This window comes from Bemisia tabaci, chromosome 1, assembly GCF_918797505.1.
Source record: "Bemisia tabaci chromosome 1, PGI_BMITA_v3".
Lineage (NCBI taxonomy): Eukaryota > Metazoa > Arthropoda > Insecta > Hemiptera > Aleyrodidae > Bemisia > Bemisia tabaci.
In genome coordinates this window covers 83,035,050-83,053,362 of record NC_092793.1, presented here as the reverse complement: position 1 = coordinate 83,053,362, position 18,313 = coordinate 83,035,050, and the positions used below count along the sequence as shown (strand labels likewise).

At 38.8% G+C, this 18,313-nt stretch overlaps 1 protein-coding gene across 11 annotated transcripts in view; it reads left to right on the top strand.

Annotated features, from left to right (window-relative positions):
* Set2 (SET domain containing 2) overlaps positions 1-18,313 on the top strand; it is a 106,499-nt gene that overhangs the window by 70,521 nt on the left and 17,665 nt on the right. For all 11 annotated transcript variants that reach the window (XM_019061393.2, XM_019061391.2, XM_019061392.2 and 8 more), the window contains 3 exons: positions 7,716-7,915; positions 13,859-14,051; positions 17,249-17,433. In XM_019061393.2, the coding sequence (XP_018916938.2) occupies positions 7,716-7,915; positions 13,859-14,051; positions 17,249-17,433 (578 nt within the window). The remainder of the gene's footprint in view (positions 1-7,715; positions 7,916-13,858; positions 14,052-17,248; positions 17,434-18,313) is intronic.

The following is an 18,313-nucleotide window of genomic DNA, read 5'->3' as shown; positions in this document are numbered from 1 at the left end:
AGTTTTAAAAAGTGAATTAAATTTCATTTTAGAATCTTTCATGAAATTTCGCAACTCTGTAGTCCCTGATATAGTTCTTCTACGTTAAGGAGATCATCATCGACATCATTGTCCTCATCATCAAAGTCTGGGATCCTGCAGTTTTCGCATGAGTCGCCCTTATTTTGGCCCTTCGGTGGGGGGCATTAATGGGGGGGGGGGGGGGGCTCTTCACTTTTCAGGTGCTCAACTGCTCACCTCCTCCCCGTCCCTCAATTTATTTTTCCACTTGGCCTGTATTTTAAATCTGAATCATTTTTACAGAGCAGAACTTCAAGTCTGCATGATCAGTTTTGAGAAACAAGGCCAAACACCCCCTCCTCATAAGTACTTTTTATGACGGTGTTCGGGGGTGCTCCCCCCCTTCCCGGACTGCAGCGCGAAAATGGTAGTCAATGAGCTGAAGAGTGACATAAAGCAGCGTTTGTCGTTGAACAGCCGTGAGCGAACTTTTCCTGCAGAATAATCGTCAAATTTATGCCTTGAAATGATATTTTTGCAATTTTGAGGGGCACCGGAAAATTGATATTACGTCATAACGAGCCAAAATTTGATGAGGATTCAGAAAATGGTGCTTTATGTAGTGATACGAGCAACCGTTTTCTAGGGTGGTCCAAACTAAGCAACTTCGGAAAATGAACCGCGACGCCCCCTAAATTTGTTCCTTACCATTAAAATATGATACCTGCCAAATATTTTCGTTCTCCGACAATATTAACACGTGCCGACTTGAGGCTAAAAATCTCCAAAAAAATTACATTGATTTAAACGGGGCGAAAATGGACAGATCCGCGGTATTTCGTTTTTTGGCTATAAAATGTGCCAACATAAGAATAACTTCATCTTTGCCGATATAACTTAATCACGAAGATACCTAGAGGCTTAGTGTGAATGAGAAAATCGCACATTCGACCCATGGGGCAGGGGGGGCAGGGGGTCAAAGCGGAGCCAATTCATAGGCGCTGGGGCGCCGCGCCGCCGCTTACGGCATGATGCGGCTATGCGGTGATCCACTTTGGGCAATTTCGGAAAACGGACCGCGATGCTCCCTAAATTTGTTCCATCCTATCCAAAAACGATGCATGCAACGTATTTTTACTTTCTGATCATGCTAAGACTTGCCTCCGTGTGACTGTTTTTTGGGAAAATTGAAGAAAATAGCAAAAAATGATAAAAAAGATGAATATTATAAAACTACGCACCATAAGCATCGTTATGCCTCACTTGTGTTCGACCGCGCCCCTAAAATAAGAATTTTGAGTTTCAGCACTTGTAAAAAGTTTTCAGAAACATAGAATTCAGGCAGATTTGATTTTCTTGAGAGAAACCAAAAAATGTCAAAAAATAGCGAAAACTGCCATAAAGGTAAAATAGCTAGAACATGTTCTAGTTCTGAAATTTGTAATGCCCGCTAATGAGTAGCAGTGTATTTAATAAAAATATCAAATGATAACTTCTTGAGCCATGAGGTGAGCATTATTGCGTTGAGTCAATTGAACTTCCCGTAAATCAAAGAATGAAAGGCAAAGAAATCAATTTTTTTTTCTTTTTTGTTTAAATGTTTACTTCTTTAAATTAGTAGTAATTGCCAAGCAGATATACATTCCGATCTTTCTAAAAAGATGGTTTTTAAAACGCTATAGTATCAAAAACATATCACCAGAAAAAAAAATCATTTACGATCGTTAAGCGGACAGACTGACTGAAAAATTCACTTCTATCCCTGGATAAATGGGATTTTCTGCAAAGCTCGAAAGTTTTACCGGCGAACCATTGTTGCAATCTGCTTATGAGTTGGACAGTTAATTTACTTTTCATACCCTTGAAATAACGGTATTCTATTAAAGGTGTTACGGCAATGGTTAACAAGGATCAAGGAGCTCGAATTTGTGTACCTCTCTGATCAGTTTGGCGCGTGGAGCCTTGCGCATTTTCGGACATGATTTAGTTTCTCTCAAGAAAATCAAATCTGCCTGAATTCTATGTTTCTGAAAACTTTTTACAAGTGCTGAAACACAAAATTCTTATTTTAGGGGCGCGGTCGAACACAAGTGAGGCATAACGATGCTTATGGTGCGTAGTTTTATAATATTCATCTTTTTTATCATTTTTTGCTATTTTCTTCAATTTTCCCAAAAAACAGTCACACGGAGGCAGGTCTTAGCATGATCAGGAAGTAAAAATACGTTGCATGCATCGTTTTTGGATAGGATGGAACAAATTTAGGGAGCATCGCGGTCCGTTTTCCGAAGTTGCCCAAAGTGGATCACCGCATAGCCGCATCATGCCGTGAGCGGCGGCGCGGCGCCCCAGTGGTTGTTAGATGAAGTTATTCTTATGTTGGCACATTTTATAGCCAAAAAACGAAATACCGCGGATCTGTCCATTTTCGCCCCGTTTAAATCAATGTAATTTTTTTGAAGATTTTTAGCCTCAAGTCGGCACGTGTTAATATTGTCGGAGAACGGAAATATTTGGCAGGTATCATATTTTAATGGTAAAGAACAAATTTAGGGGGCGTCGCGGTTCATTGGGCCAAAAAAAAGTTTCCCATGTTAACTTGGACCACCGTCATGTTAACCTCCATAACTTGTTTTTTTGTTATGACCGAAAAACCGATTTTGGGGAACTTCCCCCCCCCCCCAGAAACTCAAAGCTGTCTCGCTATTGATGGGGACTTTTTTGGGGGGACTCAGGGGGTCATCAAGACTCACTATGCCAAGAATCAGCTTGTTATTAATTATTTCTCTTAATTTTCGTGTAATTCCTAAATGTACCTCTTTTCAATGAATGTAAAGTCTAATTCCAAAACGGGAATCTTTGAAATAAGTATGTGCAAGCATCTGTTTGATAAAACATGATAAAATGAATAATCAGTTGCAACTTGTATCATCTAATGAAGAAAAATGAATGGGTGCATCGTAAGCAAAAGCAAGTTCCTTGTTCAGAAACAAACCTATGAGTGAAATGATGTTTCATTCTTCTTTGTTGAAAAGATTAAACTACTCATTTGGGCCTAATTTACTCAGATTTTTAGGCATTGTTGCCCTGGCAAAGAATTTTTTGCATCCATTGAAGTTGGAACGTCCAATTGATCATTTGAAAATAAAGCTGTTGTTCCAAAAATGCCGATTTTGGCCCTCCGCTCGTATTAGTCCACACTTTGCTCAGATTGTCACCCTCTGGCCAAAATATCACAAGCACCACTTTGCCAACCTTTCAGGAGACACTAAAAACTGATTTGCGACTGCGCAAGACGGAGTTACGGCTTGAAACTTGAAATACTGATCCAGCACAACTTCCTGTCTTAAATTTCAATGAAATTTCCCTAAAGAAACATTCTTTCGTTTGAAAATTGGCGTTTGTGATACCGGGTTCTTGGGAAATTTTGAGAACCCCTGGCGCTTGTGATTTGGAAGTTCGTCAAATTTAACGGGAGTTGTTTTTCTATATTTATTCACTTTTAATTGAAAAAAAAAAAGTATTATTCTCGTATGTAAAAACATTTTATCGATTCAAAACCATCCATAATTCAATTTTGATAAAAATAGCTGTTGTGATACTCCTGCCGGTAAGTGACGATTTGCTCCAGGTCATGTCAAGTGTTGTTGATGCTGTAATCATAAAAACAATCCCAGAGATAAGCGATTACCCAAATTGGCACTTGTGATGCTTTGCTCTCATATGGCACTTGTGATACAAAAGTTCATCAGCTTCAACAGAGTATTTTTCATATTTACTTACTTTTATTTTTAAAGAAATGTTATGTTTGAAAGTATCAGATGCATTTACATACGAAAATAATGTAGCTTCAAGTCATTCTGAGGGGTGCTGTAACAAAAAATTGTAAAAAATCAAGAAGGTAGGCGGTTGCCAAGATTGGCGCTTGTGATACGAAAGTAAATCAACTATAATCGATTCTTATTCATATTTCTACATTTTTATTCTGAAAAAAATTATTATTTTCATATGTACATGCATCTCATTATTTCGAAACTATTCATAACTCAATTTCGGTAAAAATGGCGCTAGTGATACAGTGGCCGGAAGGTGACGAGATGTTGCACTGATTCGACATTTTATTGAAAACTCCTTGAAATATAATAAATCAAGAATCTAGGTACTGACTTTCATCTCATAAGTGATGTAAGGACTGAAGCAGCACGAGTTCTTAAAGATGATGTTCTTGATTCGTCTGATTTTTGCAAACTCTTACCAAAATCAGTAGATATAGATTGACAAATTCAACAGAATATCAGATTCTATTAAAAACTCCTTGAAATATTATAAATCAAGAATCCAGGTACTGACTTTCATCTTATAAGTGATGTAAGGACTAAAGCAGCACGAGTTCTTAAAGATGTCGAAGTATTTTATTAACTAAAAAGGTTGTTCCAAAAACGCCGATTTTGGCCTCCCCTTGGTGTTGGTCCACATTTTGCTAGGATGTTGTACTAGTGTCCCTGATACCTGGAGAAAGTTTCAGCCCCCTCGAATGATTGGGGGGGGGGGGGGAAGGCAAAGTTGCCGTTTTTGCAAGACTTTAACAATCGATATTTCCAGGACGGTTTGAGTGTAAGTGTTGCGTTTGCGCTAAAAAAACATCAAGAAATATCCTCTACAAGAGTATCTATACCGTTTTGATGGTTGCATAATTTATCTCAATCATAATTCGATTTTTTCGATCTTGACAGTTCGACTTTTTTCTGTTTATTGTATCTCCGCTCAAGGCAATCATTGCTAAGTGAACAAAAACCAGTCAGATGAAATTCTGCAACTACCACACTGTACTTGACCTTAGGGAATAATTTGGTCTCGAGCTACAGCAGCTTTCCTTCACGCGACGGGTCGGCGTCCAATTCAGACAAAGAAGAACTAGGGCCTGCAATATTTACAAAATCCTCTTTGAAGTGCAATTTTTATTTTTAATTCAAATTAGAACTTTAATTTGAAAAATTTTCCCTTTAACGTTGAGTAATGATGCAAAAAATCCGATATTTAGCAGTGTTCGCAACTTTTTAAAGTGAAATGTGCAAACCATCCTCAAATTCGGATTCTACATCAAAAACTCCGCAGGAATGATATAAAAATCACTTTTCTTTACTAATAGCAGACAGTAGTTTACAATCAGTGTGCCTGAAATAATTATGAAAAATATCAATTTTGGCCCATCTTGCTCCTAGAAATTGAAGATTGTAGTTAGTAAGGAGAATTTCTCCTACTTCAAATTGCTGAATTTCATTTTAAGCTTTGTTTTCAATATATTCTAAGTTGTACAATAAAGCGCATTTCTAACACTTTGCAATCTATGACGAATCCGGCGTCAATTCAATACAAAGAATGTAAAGTCCGATGTCTCCTCCAAAGAAACGTGTGTCTCCATAAAATTAGGCATTCTTAGGGCGATTCCTGTCAAGTCCTTCAACTGGTAGTGGACTGTCTGTCAAGGTTCAACCAGAGGTTGGTGTGTCTTGTCAATTTACAACTACTGGTTAAGAGCCTGTCAACGGGCTGATTTTCAACCAGTGCTATTTCTGCCTGTTAGGTTTCAACTAGGACTTGAGACCAAACATTTTTTCTTTCTTGGTTTACTGGTTTGCGAAGAGCCTGATCTAACTACCTGCGCTCGGTTTGCGGACCCCACCACCCGCACTCTCCTCTTTACGAGGGGTGCTCCGTCGTCTTCTTCAACTATCAATTGAATTTTTGGGAAGGGTTCCCAGACAGTAGATACAACCTGATGTAGGATATGTGGAAACAAATGTTAATGCACTATTTGGCAAGCAGTCTTTGTTCAGTAACTAGAGGTTGAAAATCAGTGACAAAACTCTCCCCTATGTTGAACTGAAAGTTACCCTTTACTGGTAGTTTGTCAACTAGCAGTTGATACCCAATCTGACAGGAATAGCCCCCAACATTTGGTATGCTGCAGAAGTTGTCAAATCGTGCAAACTGTTAAAAATGCGCTTTTTGCACGATTTGGCAACTATATTGGGACTATTTTTCAAAATATAGTTCCAATTTGAATTCAGCATATAAAAAAACATAAGAAACACTCTTCAAAGAGGGTTCTGTAAATATTGCAGGCCCTAGTTCTTCTTTGTCTGAATTGGACGCCGACCCGTCGCGTGAAGGAAAGCTGCTGTAGCTCGAGACCAAATTATTCCCTAAGGTCAAGTACAGTGTGGTAGTTGCAGAATTTCATCTGACTGGTTTTTGTTCACTTAGCAATGATTGCCTTGAGCGGAGATGCAATAAACAGAAAAAAGTCGAACTGTCAAGATCGAAAAAATCGAATTATGATTGAGATAAATTATGCAACCATCAAAACGGTATAGATACTCTTGTAGGGGATATTTCTTGATGTTTTTTTAGCGCAAACGCAACACTTACACTCAAACCGTCCTGGAAATATCGATTGTTAAAGTCTTGCAAAAACGGCAACTTTGCCTTCCCCCCCCCCCCCCCAATCATTCGAGGGGGCTGAAACTTTCTCCAGGTATCAGGGACACTAGTACAACATCCTAGCAAAGTGTGGACCAACACCAAGGGGAGGCCAAAATCGGCGTTTTTGGAACAACCTTTTTAGTTAATAAAATACTTCGACATCTTTAAGAACTCGTGCTGCTTCAGTCCTTACATCACTTATGAGATGAAAGTCAGTACCTGGATTCTTGATTTATAATATTTCAAGGAGTTTTTAATAGAATCTGATATTCTGTTGAATTTGTCAATCTATATCTACTGATTTTGGTAAGAGTTTGCAAAAATCAGACGAATCAAATTTTATTGGGGAAACTTTAAAAATTATCTGGGTTAGGTTTCTTTTGATTGGGTAGCATGTCATTGACTGGGTCTTTCTTCTTTGTAATCCTCCTTAGGTAGTAAAATGGGTAACTTTCTTGAGTCGTTATCATTAAAGCTATTTTGTCCATCATCAGACGAAAATATGTAATATGAAGACAAAAGATAAAATACATCAGGGTACGCTACAAACTCTGATAAAGCCCAGGACTGATGAGGTGATGGCGCTGTGTTATTTTTGATAAGGATTACAACTGGTGTTACCTGTTGTTCAATCTGTATATTAATTAGTGTATCTGTCGGTACTTTATTGATTTTAAGTTATTCGAGGACGTTTAGAGCCTCCTACTCTTACCACACTTCTGGATGATCTTTATTGAACATTGTTCAAAGTTATGTGCTGCTGTTAAAATATGGTCAGCAAATGTAGATTTGCTTCTTGACGGGGTCTCACACTTCAAATGGATTACATTTTGCAATAAGGAACCACTATCTCTGGCTCTTTCATAAAAACACATTTCTGCATAGGGAAACCAATTGCATTTATGTTGTTTCTAAAATGGGCCAGAAATAGTGGTTCCTTATTGCAAAATGTAATCCAAATATTCTTCAGTTCTAACAGCTTTTTTCCAGTAGGATTGTCCAGTACATTGCTGAGCATAGCCACACTCAATTCCTCAACACACTCTCACCACTCTCTTCAAAAATATCACTTTTTACTTTCGTGTTAAACTCCATGCGCTTCAGATTTTTATTAGTGCCGTAAGTGATCTTGTGTTGGGTACCTTCAACTAATCAGAGTCCATAAGAGAAGGTAATGAAGTGCATGAACACTAATTCACTTTTTTCGTTGGCTCTTTTTCTGTTTGCAGTGAAGGAAAGACTGAATTAGAGGTTGATGTCAAAAAGGAAGACGTAGAAAAAGGTGGACCAGAAGATTCTCACCAAGTGAAGAAGCAAGTGATTGAATTAGCAAAAAAACTTTTGTCAGAATGGCAGTCGTTGAAGGAACTCTTCCGCATCCCTAAGAAAGAAAGAATTGAACAATTAAAAGAGCATGAGAGGGAAGCTGGTTAGTAAAATGATGATTTTCACAAGATGTTATGCTCAAATTTTGAAAATACTTCAATAGTAGGATGCTTGGGATGGTTTTGGTGCATTCAAATTCCAGGACAAATGCAATTTTGGATCCTTTTTTGCGCCAGGGAACTAAATCTATGAAAATTTGAGTGGTTTTGATCAAATGGGTCTATTGCATGCAAGAGGCACAGCCAAGTTTATACTAGTAAAATTGCGTGAAAATCACGTCGGACACATCAAAAAGAATGAAATTATCTCCTTGGCACACAATCTACACAGTTTGTAACACACGCTTTCAAAATTCCTGTGTCCGCATGCAGTTCCTCTTAGTGGTGGATGTACAAAAACCTAACCTACATAAACAAATAATCTTTGTACTGTAACAAACTTGCCTTATGTATAATTTCTATTGAATTAAAATTTAAGTTTTTTAAACATAAAGAAATAAGGAGAAATCAAATGCTTGAAATAATATTCAAACATTTTTTTGCAAGATTATTCCTTTATTTTTAGGTTAACTTTTTTTGTGTCTCTAAAGGTAGACTCGACTGCTGGTCACTGGTCACTTAGAAAAACTGCGTGCTATGTTCTGTAGGAATTTTTAGAAAGCCTCTCAAATCTATGTAGATTGCATGCTTAGGAGTGGATGCAAGACATATTTTATGTGCCTATTGTGTTTTTGTGCAATTTTACCTGTCAAAAGTCTTTTCGCTCAGCTGGATCTCTTGCGTGCATCAGACCCTTTACAACATGAGCTTTGGTTACATAATACCTTGTGGGAAAGAGAAATAAAAAGGAAAATGAAGAAATTGTGCCAAACTCTGGTTACAAGTCTAATAATATTTAAAAATTACAACTGTTTGAAGTCTAAATATGTAATTGCAGAAAAGCAGCATTTTGGTTGTTTACTGATAGGGTAATCCGAGCTATAATGTGCCGAAGTTTCTCAATTCCTAAAGAATGAATACATCCCTTCCAAAATATTCCCACTATTTTCAAAATGGAGGCCCGCTATGAATAGCAACAAATTGGTACCTCTCATTATGCATTTGTGCAGGTTTCTCTTTTCTCACTCATTTGTATCGGTTTACCATTGAGTCAAGGTATCACCACATTATTTGAAGGAGCTATTCTTTTCAGATAATTTATGGTTTAGCAGAACAGAGATGAAAACTCCTATTATTGCCTAAGTCATCTTAATAATTGTAGGAGGTAGTAGATGTGCACATGATGCAGCAACAGTGTTGCAGCTTAAGAGGAAGAAGAATAGAATGTCTTGATACCTGTGCTTTGTTTACATGTTCCTTAATAACAGCCTGTTTTGATGTACATATAAGAAGATGGGAATTTCGTTGAGATGCTGTCTGTCAGCCTATCAAATATAAGGAATGAGCCAGTTCGGCTGAACTTTTTTATTACATATTATAAAAGTACTAGGTTAAATGAATATACAGAATTTTTTTCAGATTTTTTTGAGCTCTCTGGCCTGAGAAATTTTACTTTAAAAAACACCAAAAATTGAAGGTCTCTGAAACGCTTTTTGAATCCGGGCCGTTGGCGCGAACGCCGTTTTTGACGTCACACCTTAGGTGATGACCCTTGGTTTATTCCGAGTTAGTCTGAACAATATGGCTGCTGCCCGGTTTGTTTATTTTGTGAAAGTTTCTATCTGTATACAGGGTGTTTCAGACCACCCGTACCAGGCCTTTTTCTCGGTTGGTATAGGTCGCACGAAGTCGGAGACCGCGGGGTTGAATTGGCAATTGACCCCAAGGAATCCGAATCTCGTGGTCCCGAAACCCCCCCACCCCCCCTTGGAGGGAAAAGGGGGGGGTCACGATGCTAAAAGTCACGGTTCCCGACCGAATTGCGGATGGATCGCATCAGACTTGAAAAGCACGGAAAATTTCACGTGGAATTGACCCCTAAAAATCCAAAATCGGACCATCCAAGGCCCAACAATGACCTCCTAAAGAGGGGGACAGTACCCCCCTCCATAATTTCTCTTTGGTCTCAAAATTGACGTAAATTCTCCAGATAAAGACGGTTTCCCAGGTAATCGACCTCGAGAAATCCAAATTTCATAGTCTCGAAGCTCCTCTAGCCCCCCTGGGGGGGTAAACGGGGGGGGCCCAATTTAAAAAATCGGGGCTCCTTTCCGAAAGGGGCCTCGCCCCCGCCAAAAATTTCTCAGGATTCCTCTTTGGTCGCAAAATTGACGTCGATTCTCCGGAAAAAGACGGTTTCCCATGTAATCGACCCGGAGGAGCTCAGGGAACATGAAATTTAGAGTCCTCGGGGTCGATTACATGGGAAACCGTCCTTTTCTGGAGAATCGACGTCAATTTTGCGACCAAAGAGGAATCCTGAGAAATTTTTGGCGGGGGCGCGGCGAGGCCCCTTTCGGAAAGAAGCCCCGATTTTTTAAATTGCCCCCCCCCCCCGTTTACCCCCCAAGGGGAACTAGAGGAGCTTCGGGACTATGAAATTTGGATTTCTCGAGGTCGATTACCTGGGAAACCGTCTTTTTCTGGAGAATTTACGTCAATTTTAAGACCAAAGAGAAATTATGGAGGAGGGTACTGTTCTCCCTCTTTAGGGGGTCATTGTTGGGCCTTGGATGGTCCAATTTTGGATTTTTAGGGGTCAATTCCACGTGAAATTTTCCGTGCTTTTCAATTCTGATGCGATCCATCCGCAATTCGGTCGGGAACCGTGACTTTTAGCATCGTGACCCCCCCTATATTCCCGAAGGGGGATGGGGGGGGTTTCGAGACCACAAAATCCGGATTCCTTGGGGTCAATTCCCTATTCAACCCTGCGGTCTCTGACTTCGTGCGACTTATACCAACCGAGAAAAAGGCCTGGTACGGGTGGTCTGAAACACCCTGTATTGTGATTTAGAGGTAAAATTTGACGAGAAATTTATTGAAACATTTGGTCTAGTCCGAAATTAACTCTTTCTTGATGAAAAAGGCGTTAAAGTTCGCGAAATTTATTCACCGGGCGACCGCGAGTGAGCATCGGCTATCGGAAACGATGGGCTCGTAAACAAACGAAGATTGATAACAGGAAGGATCCAAACAACTCGGAATCTTTTAATTTTCTCTACCTTTAAACCATTTCTGACTTCTACAAAGCATCTGACAATCAGTTTCATCGTATTTTACAGCCTGGAGCTAGAGTCTATCGGCTCATTGTGATGTGTATTCAGAGCATTCTATAACAGAAAGTCAGTTCTCATAAGTTCACACCCAGACATTCTTTTCTTTGATCATTCGCTTTTCATTTTCGCCTCAAATCAAGTGTTCTGTAGTTTCTTCATCTGAAGTATGTGGTTTTGAATTCATACAAGAGTTTGAAGTTCACCTTTTTTTTAGCATTAAAGCCTGTTGACCCCTTAAACTTTACCGATATGATTACAGTTCAAGGTTCCTCTGGTACGCACCAAGTGATTACACATCAAAGATGTGTCTTATGGTTCTTCCAATTAGCAGTTCAGAAGTAAATTAGAAACTACAGTAACTTAATCCACTCCTGCCCTTTTCTTCAGTGTTTGTTTCTGTCTGTTCTTTATGCGTTACCACTCTAGTGCATACACCGGTAATGTAGGTTAGATAGGTATTATCGCATATTTTCTATTAACAGTACTTTCTCTTAAGCGTTCTAATTTAGCAAAGAAATTCCACCAGTTGCAGAAAATTGTGTGCGTAATGAATAAGTGAATATGAATACCTCCTTTTGGTGACTCAAAGTTTCTCAGATCCGTCTTAAGTAGGTTTTGCATGTAGGCGATCACTTTTGCCAGATGAAATTACTGCTCTAGCAGCTTCAAATTTATACTTTGATCTCTGATTCACTCATAAATGACACTTTATGGTGTCATTTATATTTAATCAGTTCAAAGCTAATTCGACAATGAATCATCAAAGGTCCGATTGAGGAAGAAATTTGCCGGTGAGTGCCACGGCTGAATCGACATTCCAACTAGACTTGGGAAGGTATCAACCCAAGCAGACTCATGAGGAAGTGATACCTATATGGTAAGTGATACTTCTATCGAGGCTATTTCATTTCTTAGGTGCGGTGTGCATCAAAAATTTCCAAAGCTGCTCATCTGCAGTCATATACTTGAAGAGGAGTACGACATGAAATGTAGGTGAAGTAACTAAATCGTGGGAATGAGGTAATCCTACAGCTTCTCTCCACTGAGACTGAACTCCACAAGAATGTCTGGGTGTGAACTTATGAGAACTGACTTTCTGTTTCAGAATGCTCTGAATACACATCACAATGAGCCGATAGACTCTAGCTCCAGGCTGTAAAATACGATGAAACTGATTGTCAGATGCTTTGTAGAAGTCAGAAATGGTTTAAAGGTAGAGAAAATTAAAAGATTCCGAGTTGTTTGGATCCTTCCTGTTATCAATCTTCGTTTGTTTACGAGCCCGTCGTTTCCGATAGCCGATGCTCACTCGCGGTCGCCCGGTGAATAAATTTCGCGAACTTTAACGCCTTTTTTCATCAAGAAAGAGTTAATTTCGGACGAAACCAAATGTTTCAATAAATTTCTCGCCAAATTTTACCACTAAATCACAATAAACAGATAGAAACTTTCGCTAAATAAACAAACCGGGCAGCAGCCATATTGTTCGGACTAACTCGGAATAAACCAAGGGTCATCACCTAAGGTGTGACGTCAAAAACGGCGTTCGCGCCAACGGCCCGGATTCAAATAACGTTTTTGAGGGGAACGATTTTAAAATCGCATTTTCTCCCCTTAGCAATCTTTTTCAAAACTTTTCATTGTGCTCATTGTTTTTCTGGTGAAATTTTACATACAGTGCAATAGCTTTTAAGCCAATCCCTCACCAGCCGAACCGCCTCATAGAGATAATGACTAACAGAATAATACTCGTTTTTCTATAAACAAATAATGTTCACTTTGTTTGTGATCCAAGTTGTACCTTAAAAGTAAGATTCTTTTATATAAAACCATGATAAGGCCGGTGTGGGCGTATGTCTGTCAACTATAAGCCTGTTAGGCAAACTCAAACATTCGGGAGATAGTAACCATCCCAAGTATTGCTCTGAGGAAAATAGCAAAAGTTCGTTGGTATGAGAGAAACGTGTATATCAGAACGGAACTCGGATTAGAAAGACTGGAGGCTTTTGTCTCTCATATGTATGAGAGATACGAGGAGCGTCTGGGGTCCCACCCCAATCATGAGGCAATTCAGCTTCTGGACTGGGTCGGGAAGACCGGACGTCATAAACGCAAGAATTCCTCACGAGCTTCACATGCCAGACTTTAAGAAAGTCTGAGTTTATGCACTGAATTTTGTTTAGGGACTCTCTTTCCCACTTTCAGGGTGCCGTTCTCCTCTGTCTCCGTTGACAAGAGAGTATCCCAAAATTAAAAGACAAACTGACTGATAAAACAGCCATGTTGCATGTAAGATATAAATAGTTAGGTTTTTTCCTAGCACTTTTAACCACTCTTTAATCTTTGATATCATACTACACCTTAAACTGTTCCTTTTTCTACATTGCTTTTTCTCTTCTTTTCTTTTCTTGTTCCCTCTTAATCGTGTTTGCGTTTGTAATTTCTTATGAATTTACAGCCGTCTCCTATATCTCCCTGTGAATTGGGGTAGGGTAAGGTAGATGTTGATGTGGATGTCTTTGAAATTTCATTTATTGTTGTCATCATTCTTCAATAATTATTAAGAATCGCCAATTGAGACTCAACTATGCCTCAAGTTGAATCCCTAAAGCAAACAAGAAGTAAGTGTTGGAATCTCCATGTTCACATATGTTATTTTTCTGGGGTGAAAGTATGAAAAGAGTGAAACCTAAAATCTTGACTTTACGAAGAAAATTATAAATAAGGTTTTACAGCCTGTATGTATAATGTCATATTTTTGGTTCCCAGATAGAGGATATATCAGAGACCTGGAGCATAACAAACACAAGAGTAAATCATATGATCGCCGAGAACAAAATAGGTATAGCTGGGTGAACCCAGACTATCGAAAAGATTGGGACTGGGATCGGAAAAGAAGTCGAGATGGATCACCTGACTATGATCGGCCGAGAAAATCAAGATTTGAAGACAGGCAAGACAGGTAAGATAACTAGAATTTCCATCTTTCTGAAAGAGTTTTTCGCAAAAACCTCTTTCTGTCCAGTCCAGTAAAATGTATTTCATTGAGTTTTGTGTTATTTTTCAGGAGACTTTGAAAAATAAATAAGCCGCTTAACATGGAAATATTTCAAAAATATTTTTGAAATATTGTCAGAAACATTTCAGCAATATTGAAATAATATATTTTAAAACTATTTTATCAATGTCAAAAAATTGTTTTGGCAATACTGTTGCAACATTTAATATATCTTTACTACGGAATATTTCTGAAATATTGCCAGCCAAATATATCTCAAATCAGCTGTGTTGTATATACATCATTTTTGTTGTTACATCTGCGCTTTGCAGTTGTTCCATTTTAGTGAGCAAACGACGTTTTCATTTCCCTTGCCCTACTCAAAGCAACACAAAGTTGATCATGTGCAAAGAAATGATCCCAAAGGTCGACTCCAATGATATCCAGGGTCTGGCCTTAAGATTTATTAACAGTTGACGCATACGCTAGTGGAACTGGAAACTGTCGCCTCATGATCTGAAGTCCTGTTTTGTCAGCTGATAGTTTAAAATTTACGCGGGGTATTAAAAATGTTTTTGACGTTTTTTCGGGGCTTGAAACTTCAAGGAGAAATTTTAACTTATTACTTACAAACATTTTTCTACCATTGACCAACCTGTCTTCAATCTTTAAATTTCTAATCAAAACGCACATGGTCCCAGTTTTAACTTTTATATGAGGGTCATCCAAAAAGTAAGTTTCCCTACCTTGTATCTTCCGAACGAAAAGAGAAAAATCAAATCGGTAAAAAGGCACTGATTAGGCATACTTTAAGCTTTAAAACAAGCTCAAGTTTTTGAAAATCGGTTAAGGGGTTCGCGAGTAAACTTAATTTTACTGAGACAACCTCCTGTTGCCGCGTGCCCACCTCCGGGGTCAGGATGCGCGGAGAGTCGACTATATAATACTCGGGTTATCGCCTCTATACATCACATCAACAAGGAATTTTAATGTTTTCATTGAGTAGGCCTTACCTTACTTTTTGACGTAGTCTCCACATCTTTTTTGATATTTCTGGTATCATCATGGCAGCTTCTTGATGCCTTCCGCGTAGAGGCTTTCGCCTTGACTCTGAAACCAGTCATTGACAGCGATCTGTACCTCTGAATCGGTTGAAAATCGCTTCCATTGTGGAAGTTTTTCCGCTCGGGAACAAATGAAAGTCACATGAAGCTAAAGTACGAAAGTTTGAAGGATTGGGGGAAAATTTCTCTACGCAAAGCAACTGATTTGGGAGGGCAGATCGCTGTCAATGACTAGTTTCGGAGCCAAGACGAGATCTTCATCGCGGAGGGCGTCAAGAAGCTGCTGTAATGATACCAAACATGTCAAAGAAGATGTGAAGACTACGTCAAAAAGTAAGGTAACTACTACTAACTACTAGTAAGGTAGTTACTCAATGAAAACTTTAACATTTCTTGTTGATATGATGTATAGAGGCGATAACCCGAGTCTTCTATAATCGACTCTCCGCGCATCCTGACCCCGGAGGTGGGCACGCGTCTACAGGAGGTTGTCTCAGTAAAATTAAGTTTACTCGCGAACCCCTTGACCGATCGTCAAAAACTTAAGCTTGTTTGAAAGCTAAGAGTATGCTTAATATGTGCTTTTTTATTAATTTGATTTATCTCTTTTCGTTCGGAAGATGCAAGGTAGGGAAACTTACTTTTTGGATGACCCTTGTATCATGATCAGGAACGCCAGGTTCCAGCGAGTGCTAAAGAACTCGAGGACACTGTTCAAGCAAGGAGCGAGCGAAGCATATGATAGGACAGGCTAAGGATGACAAAAAAGTGAGGTGACTTGGTCTGCTCTCGATCATCAAAACAAATTTTTTTCTTCCGTGAACTGCGCGAGTGTGCATCCGTAAAGTGGGCTCCACCAGTCACCATGGATACCGACTGGAGGGGCTGCGCCATAGTGTGTCAAAACCCCCCTAATATCAAGTCAACGAATGGTATTATTTATGGTCAGAGTGGGTTCACAGGAACCCACTGGTCTTGTATCTATGATGGTTATAATATTTTGGTCGCTAATATTATGAGGATTGCAGCCGGTAGAAGTCCTGCCTTAATCTCGCCATCAAGAGTGTTGCCACTGTATTGTTCTTTCTTAGAGTAGTTTGGGGTAAAAAAGTGTCATTTCTGGATGAAACGAGATGTTAAAGGCCAGAGAAAGGAAGCATGACACTTGATTTGACCAAGAAAATTATTTAAGTATTATAATGGCTCATTGAAAACAGTGCATGAACCCGTTTACCCTTCCTGCAATATTTCGTGTTTGGAGGGGAAAATGTTTTATAATATTTGAGAGATAAAATTACTAAGTTTTACTCGTAGCTTTAATGTCAATTTTGCTTGCCTCAGTACCACCGAGAGGTTTTCCTTTTCTTTTCTTTTCAAAATATAAAAACAACACCAAAAACTCAGGTGCTTTTCTAGTCTGAGAGAATCAACATTATTCAATCGTGCAGATCTGATAAAGTTTTTTCAAATAATCTCATTGATCAAAGTTTTCATACTAATAATTTCCGATTTCCATAAATTTTTAATTAGGAGCATTTAATACAATGAGGTTTCCAAATTTGAAATTATCAATGGAAACCAGGTGGCAAACTAACGTGTTCACATATTGTGTGCAGCATCACTTAAGATTCCTGCGAAGCCTAAGTGCCCCTTTTGACCTGGTGGCGAACAACTGTACAAAGCGTTGTATGGTCGCTAATTCCTAAAAAAACAGGTACTAGTGCATGTCTAGTTCTGATCAAGCAAGGATTTTGGCGCCACAGAAATTCTTTGATGAAGGGGAGTGGGCATCATTGGAAGTTTGATCAAAATTGTGTCTCTTGACCTCTTTTGGTTTTCTGAAAATACTTTAGCCTCCCTCAGTTAAATAATTTTCACACATTTGTAATGCCTTTGACGAACAAAAAGGGCTCCAAAAATCGAAGGCTCAATTGTGCACTCGCTTACCAAGTCGTTCAAAATAATTGGTGGGAATTGCTGAAAATTTGGTCAACGACGATGCTGCAGCAAAATTTGTGCAAACGCCAAAGCTTTTCGTAAGATAAGATTTGTATATCAGTCTTGAAGAAATTCTCGAGTCAGCTTATATTTTACTAGGAACAGCAAAGAGAGACGAAGAATTCTTGGGGTGGATGATGATGAAAATTGCTATCTGGAACAAGATCAAAGACAATTTGATGATGAAAGGCAGCAAGAAGAAATGTGGAGAAACAATGGGAGGGATCCCAACAGTGGTCCTTGTTATCCTCGGCCTCTAGGGCCTTGGCCTCCTTTCCCTCCAGGTAATTTCAGGGTACTCTCTCTACATTTCTATTTTCAGAAGTTTTCTATTTGTTCTTGCTTTGACCCTTAATTTTAGTAGAAACCTGCACATAATTTAGCAATGTTGAAGCTTTTCTTTTCATCTCTATTCAATTATTCCACCTTAATCACTTTTTTTTTTCAAAAGAGCTCTGTGCATTAGACATGTGTCAACAATGCTATGAGTTAGCCACATCTTATCATTAGGAACTATTGCCACCCTCTGGCCAAAGTATCTCAAGCACCATTTACGCCTAATTTATGCCAAACACCGCTGTAACGCTCTAATTTTTTCTTTAAAACTCTGGTACATCCTTTCATTAAAATTTCAGGGATGAATTTTGATGACTAAAAAAATATCAGGTAAAATGTTTAAGTGATACTGTTTTTTTAGTCTCTCAATAAAAAATTGGATAGGTTTGAGAAATTTGAAAACTACTCTTCAAGTACAAATGGTACTTGTGATACTTTGGCAAGAAGGTGACGATGTGTCATCAAACTTTTCAAGTAATCACTTTTTTTTTCGTGAAAAGACGTGACTATTATCAAATTGGTCAGATGTTTCCGAACCAAAAGGGCAGCAAAAGTTTTTCCAGGCTGCCTCAAAGTGAAATTTCAAAAATTTTCCAGATGTGTAATACATCCATTCTCAGAGACTTTAAGCTGCAAAATCTAATATGATCTTAGACTTTAGTTACCACCCACCATTTTCGTAGCTTTTCTAGGAAAATGGTGGGAAAAATTGGCCTCTCCGGAAAATTGGAGGGTGATGGAAAAACCGAGGTCACTTGTGAATTCAGTGCCTCAAAATGCACGAGGATCGCCTTATTCTGTATCCGAGACAGTTTTGTCTCTTTTTTG